At 39.9% G+C, this 12,682-nt stretch overlaps 1 protein-coding gene across 1 annotated transcript in view; it reads right to left on the reverse strand.

Moving 5' to 3' along the window:
- Positions 1–5,987: 5,987 nt before the first annotated feature.
- The window catches only part of LOC124639729 (tetratricopeptide repeat protein 28), a 65,130-nt gene continuing 58,435 nt past the window's right edge, over positions 5,988–12,682 (reverse strand). The window contains exons 27-41 of the mRNA XM_047177189.1: positions 12,454–12,569; positions 12,163–12,290; positions 11,621–11,854; positions 10,957–11,120; positions 10,525–10,632; positions 10,139–10,220; positions 9,966–10,063; positions 9,665–9,894; positions 9,126–9,290; positions 8,716–8,871; positions 8,498–8,601; positions 8,269–8,419; positions 7,891–8,042; positions 7,601–7,726; positions 5,988–7,511 (exon numbers count right to left, since the gene is read on the reverse strand). Of these exons, the coding sequence (XP_047033145.1) occupies positions 6,331–7,511; positions 7,601–7,726; positions 7,891–8,042; positions 8,269–8,419; positions 8,498–8,601; positions 8,716–8,871; positions 9,126–9,290; positions 9,665–9,894; positions 9,966–10,063; positions 10,139–10,220; positions 10,525–10,632; positions 10,957–11,120; positions 11,621–11,854; positions 12,163–12,290; positions 12,454–12,569 (3,195 nt within the window). The 3' untranslated portion in view covers positions 5,988–6,330. The remainder of the gene's footprint in view (positions 7,512–7,600; positions 7,727–7,890; positions 8,043–8,268; positions 8,420–8,497; positions 8,602–8,715; positions 8,872–9,125; positions 9,291–9,664; positions 9,895–9,965; positions 10,064–10,138; positions 10,221–10,524; positions 10,633–10,956; positions 11,121–11,620; positions 11,855–12,162; positions 12,291–12,453; positions 12,570–12,682) is intronic.

Consider the following 12,682-nt stretch of genomic DNA (forward strand, 5'->3'; position numbering starts at 1 on the left):
ACATGATAATTTAAGAGCCAAACCTAACATGTCTAAGCAGTTCTGTTTTACTATTTTAGTACAAATAGGGTAAAGGCGGGATAGATGCCCCACTTTTTGAAATATGCTTATAATTTAATAAATATTGGTTCTACATTAATAACACCTATGAATGTAACTAGTTTAATCCTTTATGTTTATTTGTGATTTGTCTTTTTGGACCTACATACTAAACGTTTTGCAGATTTTAGCTTTTTGTAGACCTCGATTTTTGGGGATAGATGCCTACCCCTATGGATAGTTGCCCCACCTTGAAAATACTAGCGAGGATAGACGCCTACGGTGCGGGATAGCTGCCCTTCATACTGTTTAAGTATAAAAGGGTGACATAAATTAAAGTAAAGTGCCCTTCATACTTAAACAGTATGAAGGGTATTTTACTTTAATTTATTTGAAATGAAAAGTATTTTGCAGTTTTTTAAATCTTTTTATATTCATTATCAGATTAATTAAAATTAACACAATAAAATTCTAAAAGTATTTGTTCAACAAAAATAATGTATTTTATACATATTTTAAACCCTTATTATAAAATATTAATTATTTAGTTTCAACATACAAAATCATAAAAAATAATTCTTTCTTAAAAACTAAAATAACACAATATACTTAGCATCATAATATTTAACCGGACAGTGCTTTAAGTTTTCTACAACTCGAGCAAAAATTTCTGAAAAGTCTACAGGTTTCATGTAACCAACACTGACACATTACACATTGAATCCAGTCGGATTTAGACTTTGTTTGTTCATAGTTTTCAAAGCATTCTATGCAGTTATTTTTATTTGTATCTTTAGGCTCATCCTGTCCATCTCTTTTAGTCTTCTTCACCGGCAAACCTTTGGTTTTCTATTCCTTAACTTTGTTCTTAGGTGAATCGTCTTCATCTTCACTGTTTGAACTGTAATTCATTCGTTATCAATAAAAAGTGTAAATACCTATACATGAAAAATATAAAAAATATATATTCAAAGCACTTATAATACATTCAGGGTACACGTGGTGTATGGAGGGATAGATGCCCCTAGGGGCACCTATACCGTAAAAAATCAGGGCAACTATCCTTTTTGACAGGGTTAGATGTCCTAATATTTTTTTAAATAAATAAATACAATAGAGCAACTATTTACATCAAAATGTGTACTTCATGAAACAATATACATACGTAATAAAAAAATTTATGGAATTAATATCTACTTATAAAGTTATACAACAGCAACAGCAACCTTTAAAAATTTTACGCTCGCTGTAAGTTCGCCGCGGAGATGAATTCACACACGAGCGAAACGCGACCTCACCCCTCGATGGCGCGTGGCTAATTTAGGTGCGGGGTGCTTGTGGCTTCTAGTTAAACGGTTGTTTCTTAATCGCGAGCATGGGAAGTTAGGTTTTTTAAAAATGGGGCATCTATCCCACTGCGGCATCTATCCCGCCTTTACCCTAAATGCTAGAAACTGGCCATGTATCAAGTCTACAATGTCAGTTGTTGCTACATGTAAAAGGTCTGTGTCAGGTTCAGAGAGTAGATAGCAATCTGAGGGTGACCGACTTTAGCGTTTCATTTCGACAATAAACTGTCTGCGACCCAAGTTTTTGATAAAGCAGTAATTTTATTTGAAAATATAGCCGACGCAGGCTCATTGCGACGTCGTTCGCATATTTTCGTCGAGATACGATCGATGCTTGTAAATGATCGCGTTAATATCTTTAAATACGCGTTTAATCTAAGTTTATGATCTCGAGAGTATAAAGGTGAATGAGTAATGCGCTGATTTACTTCGCTGAAGAGCCTTTGTCGACTTAGTGCGAAAGTTTTAAATACGTCATCCTTGTCTTTTAAAGGTGAATAATATGAGGTTTTCACCTTTGTATACAATGAGGTGGAAATCCCTAGAAATAAAATGAATTTGAAAGGACCTAAGTACTCGTCTGTATTCGCAGTAAACTTATGAATAGTAAACGAGGTCCTAGAGGCGGTACTTAAAGTGAGACTCTTAGAAATATTCCTTAAAGGTAACATATAAAAATAATAACCAGTATCAGGCGCTACCCAACTAGGAAATACATGAGACAATTTGAATACAATGGTTATAAAGACAATAATCGTGTCGAATGTAACTATTTGGAAGTTAGCCGCGTTGCACACTGGCGGAAAGTGGGCCGGCTTACTTCATATTATATGCTAATTATTTAGTTTCACACTACACACGTGAATTTATTTTTATTATTTTACTGTAATAATTGACGCCACTGTCACTTCCGGTCGAATTTTGAAATATTTTTTTCATGTGTCTGCGTTTAAATAAGCCTGTTTTGCATTAATTTGCAAAGTAAACTTTATTATTTCTATTTTATTCTAAACAACTAATTGAGATTGCGACAGTAATGTGGCAGAGTAATTCGACGTATCATGTTATGCTATATTGTACATATGCCTTATTTTTCTAATTGCCTAATTGAAAAGGATAAAACTTAATTATGCATTTTTTCCATATTTTCCCAGTTTAACTACCAGCATAACGAATCACAAATCCTAGATATAGCAACTCACCAGACCCTCTGACTTATTGAAATACATGACACATACATACTTAGATATAAGATAGCACATCACCAACAATTTTATTTAGCATAATCCTCATACATACTCCATTGTGGTCTATTAAGCAGCGGCTCATGCCATTCACAAATACAAATACATCGATAATACCATAGATTTAGTGCCACTAATCCTATTTGGGAGTGCATTAGTTCGTTCTGATCATGACTATCGGCTTGGCAATGCCGAAAGAAATATTCGAACTAATAAATATGAGTATAAAATCGAAAGAAAGTATGTCTGTCTGTTCACGTACATCTATCCCGAAAACTGTAGTTTAGACAAGAGACCCATAGGTAGAGACATGAAATCAGTCTTACCAAGGGGTATTGGGTGGCTCGGGTAACTGAGGAGGTCAGACCGGCAGTCGCTCCTTGTAAAACACTGGTACTCAGCTGCATCCGTTTAGACTGGAAACCGACGGCGCCATAGTTACGAAAAAGGTAGAGACATGAAACATTTTAACAGAAGGACTACTAGAAAGTAAAATAAGGTGATAGGTTACATATGAAGAATCGATAATGGCTAAACCATTTGAAATATTTGTTAGGCAAATAGATGTGATCCTGAAGAGGGAAGTCGGAAAGAATTAAGATTGTATCATATCAGTTTATATCCTGCAGAATTCGGATGACGCCGCAGGCAACATCTAGTTTACCTACAAGTGGTTTATTTGATTATCGAATGTGCATTGATTCGGTCAATGAAACAGTCGATAGCATTGTGCGCCCGCGCCGGCCCAGGTGGGCGCTCGCCAACTTAATTGGACACCTGTTAAGGACACACGGATAAAAATCTTAAGTTTATTTGCCATCCAAATATTATTGTAGTGAACGAAGAATATTTTATTGTGATGTTGAGGACGATATGGAAGTAAATAAGATAATATTTGATTGAAGCGAGAGTGTATTAGAAATTCAGCAAAATTGGGAAAAAACCGAGACAACAAAAAAAATAGTAACTACATACTTAATGTTTGAAGGCTCTGTGAAGTAGACTAATGAAGACTCACGCCATTTTAGCTTTCAGTAGATAATTAGTAGACGCACATAACTAGGCTATTGTTTGCATAACTTAATTCTTTATAAATAATCATGTTACAATAATTGTAACCGTTATCCAATCTAACAATTAAAAGTAAATCAGCATCGCCTTAATTGTTCGTTCTATCGTACCCGGACACATGCTATCTAGTTAGGTACCTACATGTAGCTATATAGAACTGTATCAAAATATTACGACTGGCACAAAAAAACCGGCCAAGTCCGAGTCGGACTCGAGCACGTAGGGTTCCGTACCATCCAAACTAATATTCTATATATATATATAAGGATATCGAGCAAAAATGAGCAAAAAAATCACGTTTGTTGTATGGGAGCCCCCCGAAATATTAATTTTATTTTAGTTTTCAGAAAACAGAAATATCAACAGAAATACATCATCTGTGAAAATTTCAGCTCTCTAACTATCACGGTTCATGAGATATAGCCTGGTGACGGACGGACGGACGGACGGACGGACAGAGGAGCGAAAACAATAGGGTCCCGTTTTACTCTTTGTGTACGGAACCCTAAAAAGAAGCCCGTACGTAACCACAATAAAATGCGCTTGCCCAACTCACGGCCGTGTCAAGGTCGAAAGCGTAACTTGGATTTTTTCGAGTTCGTTTCTCCATTTGCGTGCGGTTGGCACTTTTGCTCTTATTTCCCGGTTCCGGTAGTTACACTCACAAATAACTAGTTCCTAAGGATATCTTAATGGTTAATTGTAACGCAATTGCTGAACGGAATTCTTAAAGCGTTCTTTATGGTCACTGAGATCAGCTCTAATTACTGGACTCGTTATACCAAGTGGAAAGTTAAGATTGAGCTACCTTATTGTCACGTATTCAGTAGGGGATAGTACACATTGTGATTATCCATCGAAAAATGTTTCAAATGGAAAACTACGCCATGTAGGTATCCAAATTGGTTTTGCCATTTAAGAGCTACAGTGCCACAGACTACCACAGGTAGACACAACGGTCAAACTCATAACACCCCTCTATTTGCGTAGAGGGTACTTATAATTAACAACGTACCGTAATTCTTACCGAGTAAATATAAAGTTATTATATTTACAATATCGACTGTCTGACTTTGATACAAACATAAAATGAACCGAAATGCGTGTCTCGATTATTAATATCGAATTGTGTTTGCTCATTGACCGAAATGGACAAAGTCAGCTTTGTTTATTTTTGATTGATTAATAAGTATTAACTGAGTCTTAAACAGCTGTTCAGTAATAGCTTTAGCACGATAAATACAATTCTAGGCTATAAAAATACATTATTGTCAATTTGTTCTAGAGTTTTATTGCAAGCGCCATCGCTCCAATTCGTAGGGCGAGGTTTAACTTGGATACCTGTTAGAAAGTCCCAATTTTAGACTAGAGTTTTCGGACTAGAACTTTTGTACACTCAAGAACTAAGATTTTAAGGTATTTATGGATATTGCGGATTATTTTACACCTTCTATGTAGTATAGTTTAAATGTCAATTGTGGTATGTACTGAGGCTGACTACAAGGCGTGGCAACGCATCCAATATTTATACTTTTTGTTTTAATCTGTCGATTGCTTAAAATTAAACATGCTGTAATGTGGCTTTGCCCCTTTAAGCGGCCTTGCATTTTCAACTGGCAAATAATCCAAAATTCATTCAACTGACCTTAAATAAAGATATACTCTTTCCATAAAACACTACATTAATTCACAAAAGGCTAAAGTACGTAACGATTAACGTCCATAAGAACGAAGTGGCTAGCCAATGAATGTGGTGTTAGGACACAGCGGCATTCCGTCATTAAGACATTGTGTTTATGTATGTACCCACATTTGCATAGTGAGACAATTTCAGTTACCGGCTCGTGTTAATTATTATCAGGCTGGCTATCAGGCTAATATCTAAATAGTAACTGTTTACAAGTACTAAGTTTATACGGCACATAAATTAGTTGTACTGCACCCTGCACTTCGTGGGTGTGGGCTTATTGTTGTTTGGTTTATACGCCTATTTATTGGCTTATTGATTCAAATTGCTGCTCCTAAAAGGATTAGCTTGTACCTAGTGTGTGTTTGAGTCACTAGGATTTTTGAGCACTTTGTCTCTGGTAAGTAACTGCACAATTATGAGTGTGCTATGTAGACACATATTATGTAGATGTAGGTACTAGGTAATGTAGAGTAATGTTTACGAAATGTACCTAACGTATTTGCTTGGGTATTTACTCATAAGGATAATGATAAATGGTCCCCTACAGCGACCTTAATAAAATTGGGTGTATACTTGGTGAAAGAAATGTCAGGGTTTAATTTTGTGACTGTATTTATTTTATGTTCACTTTTTACAAAATACTTACATCTAAAATATTTAAGCAATGGCAAGTAATTGTCGAGTCAAAGAACTTATAGCAGACTATCTAACTAAGCTAAGAGATTTACAATTTTCATAGTTAACTTGAGTTATTAAAATTACAAGAAATAAATAACTAAATATTTATAAATAGCGATATGTGTGAAATAAAGAATATAGACAGTTCACGTTATATTAAAGCAATATATTTAGTCACATTATAGCCTTGCAAGCTCACAATACAAATAAATTAACACATTCAAAAATATCCTAAATTGTATAAATGTACAAGTCTTAATCATTTATTCGGTGGAAAGTCTAGCGTGGTGTACGTGGGCCGGGTGCGGGGGACGGGCGGGCGGCGCGGGCGGGGGTGCGTCTTGCCCCCCTCTGAAGGGGTGGGGATAGAGGGCTCCCCCTCCTCGGGCAGGTAGGGAGCCCGGGGACTCAACACTAACGCCTTGTACGACGAGTGTGAGTCTGCTATACTTCTCCCGTCACCTTCATCTCTTCGTGACATCTCAGAGAAAGGTGACACGGATCGCTTTTCGATACCACTTGGTCCGGGAGTCTCTTCCTTCGGTTTGAGCTCGTAAGCATTCTCTTCCTTTCGCTTTGGCTCAGTGTCTTTCTTGAATTTCGTCTGTCTTTCGATAATTTCTGCCGTAGTCAAGTCCGAGCCTTGAACGTCTGTTTCAAGAGGCGGTGCAGACAGCCATGGACGCGAAGAGTTGGTGCCACACCAGCGCTCTTCATTCTCACTGGCATCGCCTAAAAGTCCTAATTTTTCCAAGTTTTGAAGAAGCAAGTTCTCACTTGAACTCGCTGCTCGCATTTCGGTCTTAGATTCTTCAGCTAGCAGCAACTCTGCTAACGGTGGCGCTAGACCTAAGCCAATATTTCTCTCATGGTATACTTCAGAAATAGTGGGAGTCAGTTCTCCACTCATATGTCTGACTTGGGCCATGGAGTCGCGGCTACTCGTTCCCATCTTCGGCCTTGGGGCACGTTTTGATGTTGAAGGCTGAGCCAACTGTTGCTCAGTCTTTTCTTCTTCAGACCTCCTTGGTTGAGCTGAGGCGAGGTCATAGAACGCATCGAGATACCTCGCATGGGAGTGTTCTGGTCGTCTTCTTAGTACTGTATCGTGTCCTGAGCTCTCCCAGTCTGAGTCGTCACTGGGTGGTCTTCTTGTGTAGAGGGTTCGTATCTTGGTTTGGTGTGCTAGTGCTAGGGACACATCTCTTGGAGGAGCTGAGGTTGGTGCAGGGGGTGCAGCGGGTGGAGAGGGGGTGAAGGCAGCATCACTCTCGCCTCTATACCGCGGTGGAGGCGGGGCAGGGGGCGGGGCCGTGCGGCCATCTGGTTCACCGCGACCTACTTCTGTAGAGGCCGTAGATCCTCTTACATACATAGTGAATGCGCCTCCACAGGACCCTAGCGGTAATGGAGGCGGTGGTACCGATGATACGCTTTCCTCTGTGAACAAAAATAAATCATAAATATTATATTGCTTTGTAGCTTTAACTTTGAAAGGACATTTCAAAAGGTTTTGTTTGTGTACTTACGTCGATGTTGTCTCGGAGGCGGTTCTCCATCGGAGTGCGGTTCTAGGTCGCCATCATCAATTGACGCCAGAGATTCGACACTCGAGCTCGATTCCAAACTGAGGCTTCGTGGGGCTTCTTGTGTGTCTATAAAAGAAAAGTTATCAGTATTGTGCTCACTTATTTTAAGACTACGATATTCTTCTTTGTTTACTTATATTTTAAACATTTGACCTAACACAACATGTTAGGTCTATTCCGATTCACTAAAGAAAAGGTAACCTAATCTTGTAGAATCTAGTTTTCCTTACCGAACAACGCGAGAAGTGCTTGCAGCACGAATTGTATGTGTCTCCTGTTGGCCGCTTTGCCGGTGCGTAGAGTGACTTCATCTTGGCCCACCTCAGCCAAGTCAAAGCCGAGGGATGCCAAGAGTTCGTGGCAGCCATTCACTCGCCACAACCTGGGGAAACACACAGCCATTTGTTATTCTAACACTACGAAGGCCTCCTCCTTACAGATTGGATACATGAGGGTTTATGTTTGTGAGGGTGTAGGTCGTGATATAGAAAAACGAAAATGTACAACAGATATCATAAATAGAGAAAAGTTTACGAAAGAGTCAAGTCTATAATATCCATTAGGATGATTAAACATAATTCTCAAGAATAAGGAGACAGAGTTCTAACCTGACGTTAACAGCAACTTCAATGGTGTCCGTATCAGAGTTCTTGACGGAGAACTGCGAGATGACGGAGCGGATCACACCAATGATGTCATCAGCCACATCACCGTTTGATATCAACTTCGACAACGCTTGTAATGTAGTCGACGTTAAGCCTGTGAAGAAACACACTTCTTAGAAGATAGAACTTAAATAGACAGCACTGTGAATATATTAATGTATTTGAAACATACCAAGAAGTGCTTGCAAACTGGCTGAGCATTGGGTCAGCCTCTCTTCAGGATCACTTTGAGGGAAGAATACACTCGACGGAATTCCATTTGCTGCTGGTTCAAACCTGATAAATAACATAAAAAATATATTAACTTGTAGGGGAGAGACGGGATTTTAAGCCATTTACATTTTCTTGGGCCAAATCAAGGTGTTCTTTTTTGGAATATTTGGGTCTTACCTGAAACCAACGCTCATAAGCAGTTCTCTCCAGCCACTGATGCTGCCAGCTTTGTTCTCAATACTCTTCTGAGTGGTGTACATTGCATTCTTCTGTCCCCTCACTATTCTCTGTAGCGACTTCTCAACGAGGTGCAAACACACTCGGAGTGCGTCTCTGCAGATGAATGACGTAGTTTATGTAAGTAAATAAGGTGAAGTAAATAGCTTACTGGAGATGTAACTATAAATAGACAGAGTAAATACCACACACATAATACGCCTCTCTAATACACTTAGAGAGGAAAATAGCAGGAAAAAGAGTTCAAAGCAGAAATCGCACCGCAAGCTCAAGCAAGATATTTTCATCAGATTGTTAAATTAATTATGAGAGTATCAATATGCACTTACAATTGTTTGATGTTGGCTTACCTGCACTTATCTGGAGCTGCGAGTAGCTCACACAGCGCTTGTCCCATTAGCGCGACCTTGTTGCTGAGTCGGACATTAGCCCCCACGAGAACAAGGCCTGACCAGTGTGCCGGGTGCGCGAAGTGCTTCGTGTGGCGCACTGTTTGCATCGCATCGCCCAGTGCCCTAGGAATGTAAATATTGGTTATAGAGAACTGGGTGAAAGATTCACTTATCAAAAGGAAGGAAGAGATTTAAAACATTGCATCAAATGCTTTTAACAGAATAGTGCGCGTTTTTAACCTCATATAACATGACAACTTTACAATGACCATGGAATTTTTTGCAGATTGGAAAATGATGACGGCTAATTGATGCGTCAGCTAAAATTTTTACTCAATATGTTAACAAAAACTACCACACGGCTATTAGGGAAAGAACGTTGAAGATCGAACTAGGCAGGGTGTCATTAAAAAGGCCGATGTCCAAACAATTTGGTCGGATATGATTTAACGATGACGACTATGTCAAAAATGATAACAAAAACGAAGCACACTCACTTGGCCACTCGGCTGCCTTGAAGCAACGCCGAATACAGTGCTCTATACAGAATCTTGGTAGCAGTATCCTGAGGTGCGGGCCATAAGGTCAGCAGTATAGCATGGGCTCCAGCCGCTAGGAGTGCCCGGCACAGGCGGGAGACGCCTTCTCCGGCTAGGCTCACGTCTTCACTCTCCTCGGCTGTTGAACCTTGGAGAGCAGCGCTTGATGGGGCGCAGGATATCACCACCTGGTAAAAAAAAATATGTTGAAAATACGGGTGTAAAGAATATTTGTCCTAAAGAGATATGTGATTCTTACCAATCTAGCAGTGATCTTCAGATTCATGATTTCTGATGCAGTGAGCATAAACTCTGACGCTGGTGGCAGCTCTTCATTACTTGGCGGCAGCTCGGAATCTGCGAAAAATACGTTATATTTAGATGTCATTCTAGTAGGGTGTTCATTGTAAATATTTTCTGTGATTTACTTACTTTCTTCTTCATTTTCCGTGGAGGTATCGGCAGCTCCGCCACCAACACTTGTGTTCAATAATCGTTTTGCTTGAGAATCAACCTGAAAACAATCATCAATTTAATATCTGTCTAGAGGACCATGCATATAGAATAGAATATCAGTATACAGTTTGTTGCATAGTGTTCCACAAGCAAGGTACATAAACACTAGGCCCGTCTTTTATGGGAAATCGTCCCCATGACACAGCTTTGGGTTAGCAGCGTGAGGAAGTCTCTGTATGTACCAGAGCCGCGGTATCTCTTTAGAACAATCCCGCAGCACCGGCAGGCTTTGGCCCTGGTGGGTTACAAAAGTATATGATACTAGACATGTGTGTTGCTGGAGCGCTTGTTTGGAAACTTACCACCTCCCCAGGACTAAGAACGATAGCGGGTGTCTTCCAGCAGATGTGTGTGGCGAAGTGTATACATTCGGCTTGTGTCAGCTGCGATAGTACTGCTTCTTTTGATGCCTGGGAACAAAACATGTCATAAATAAAGTTATGCCAAGAAGGAGCATATTTTTCAAATATGTAGTCTTTTACTTTATATAATTTACAAGATAGCAGTGCGTTGCATGCCATTATTAAAAATTTTGAGCCTCAGTTATTTGGATCGAAGACCATCGTCAACCATCTTGTCATGAAAAATTCTGCACGTATTTCAGAAGGCACGTCAAAAAAAGCCAGAAAGTCTGACAATCATTCTAAACGATCGAGTTTCTCAGGTAAGAAGTCTCTTTACTGTCTTATTAGCCTGGAAGTGGCCCCATATAGTTGGGGTATATGATGAATTACCTGATAATCAGTAAGCGGCGTAACCCGCAGCATGTCAGCGACTAGCTCGGCCTCCTTGAGCTGCGCGTGCGCGGCGGCCCAGCGCGAGCCGCCGACGCGGGGTGCCCCCACCACGAGGCAGCGCATGCCTGCTTCTGCGTTGTTCGCGTTACTGGCTGATGCTCCTGGGATACAAAGGATTGATTTTATTTATGTTGGGGTTGTGGAAGATAGGGCTTTCCTATTTAAGTATCCACTACAAACCTACTATTTGCACACTACAAACTTTTAGCCCGCCGATAGTTTGTTTGGTTGCTCATAAATCAGTATGAATATGACTACCAGTATGCATGCACATATCAAAGATCAGGTATTTGGTCGATATTAGTCCGACTAAAAACTTGATTGAATTCACGATTTTACCAAAAAAAAAAGAAACCTGTCGGCCGACTGTTTAGTCGGTGTGTTAGCATGATAATAAATTATTTATCTGGTTCAATTATTAATTTGTTGGTGCATTTATTCAGACGGTTGTGATAGCCCGGAGTTTTTGTGTTCAGTTAGAAAATATATCGCTTTATGTTTACTAATCGTTTTCATTTAAGTTACACGCAATTATAAAGACTGCATCGGAAAGATGTATTAGAAACTGTGTTACGAATCTAAATGAACGTATAAAACTTACCATGATCATGATGCGGCCTGGCCCTCATATGGCGATGATGCCTGAGCGGGCGTAGTGCAGGCGCCGCCAACAAAGCATAGCGCTCACATAGCGGCTCCCCGTCCCCTGCTACGAGCGTAGCGGGGCCGGCCGGCGTAGCGCTACGCAGCGCTCCCCATGGGCACGCGTAGAGTGCACCTTCTACGACTACGATGAGTTCTCTGCGACCGCCGCAGCCGCGACGACCGTGGGACGCTGTGGGAGAAAGAGGGATATGAGAATGGAAAACGCTTAAAGTGAGTTCAAGTAAAGCTACGGGTTTGGAGAAAGAGTTGTCACAGCTCTACCACCAAATCATGTGACATCATGTATCAAACAGGGAAATGTTTGAACTAAAAAGCCTAACGCTCTATTTTTTTTAATTGGTCATATTGCTAGACTGAAAATACTTTTTTTATTTATGTTAATATAACTTACTAATAAGTTGGTCTACTACGCCTCTCGAAGCCTAATAGCACTATGCTTGGGCTTCCAAAACAAAGAAGAATTCAACATATCCTTACCATGATTGTTATTGCACGAGGCAGGCAGCAGATCCTCGAAGGGAGCTAGCAGCATCTGATATAGAGCGCTGAGACAAGGTGGACCCTGCCATGATGGCTGTTTCTTACGTGGGACGTGGACACTAGATCTATAAACGGAAAAGAATAAAAAATATATGAGATTGGATGTAAAACAAATCACCGACATAGATAACAAAATAGAAGATCTTTTAAGACAGATTTGGAAAAAGGCAAAATAATTAGTCCTGATTGAATAAACTAGAAATGAGGAATAATGATTCAGGTACAAACCTAGTAGATCCCTGTAGACTGGCCACGGATCCAGCGACAGATCCTCCCACTGAGCCAACACTGAACAGAGAGCTCAAAGAATAGTTGGACGAGTTCAAAAGATGATTGCGGGTCACCTGCAAAATAGCAAATAATATTCCATTCCAAATAATATTACATGTTAAAATGTTAACATACGAACATTCAACATTAAATATTCAGCCATGCTTATGTGCTCATGCTCATACAA

The sequence above is a fragment of the Helicoverpa zea genome, chromosome 19, assembly GCF_022581195.2.
Source record: "Helicoverpa zea isolate HzStark_Cry1AcR chromosome 19, ilHelZeax1.1, whole genome shotgun sequence".
NCBI classification, from domain to species: Eukaryota; Metazoa; Arthropoda; class Insecta; order Lepidoptera; family Noctuidae; genus Helicoverpa; species Helicoverpa zea.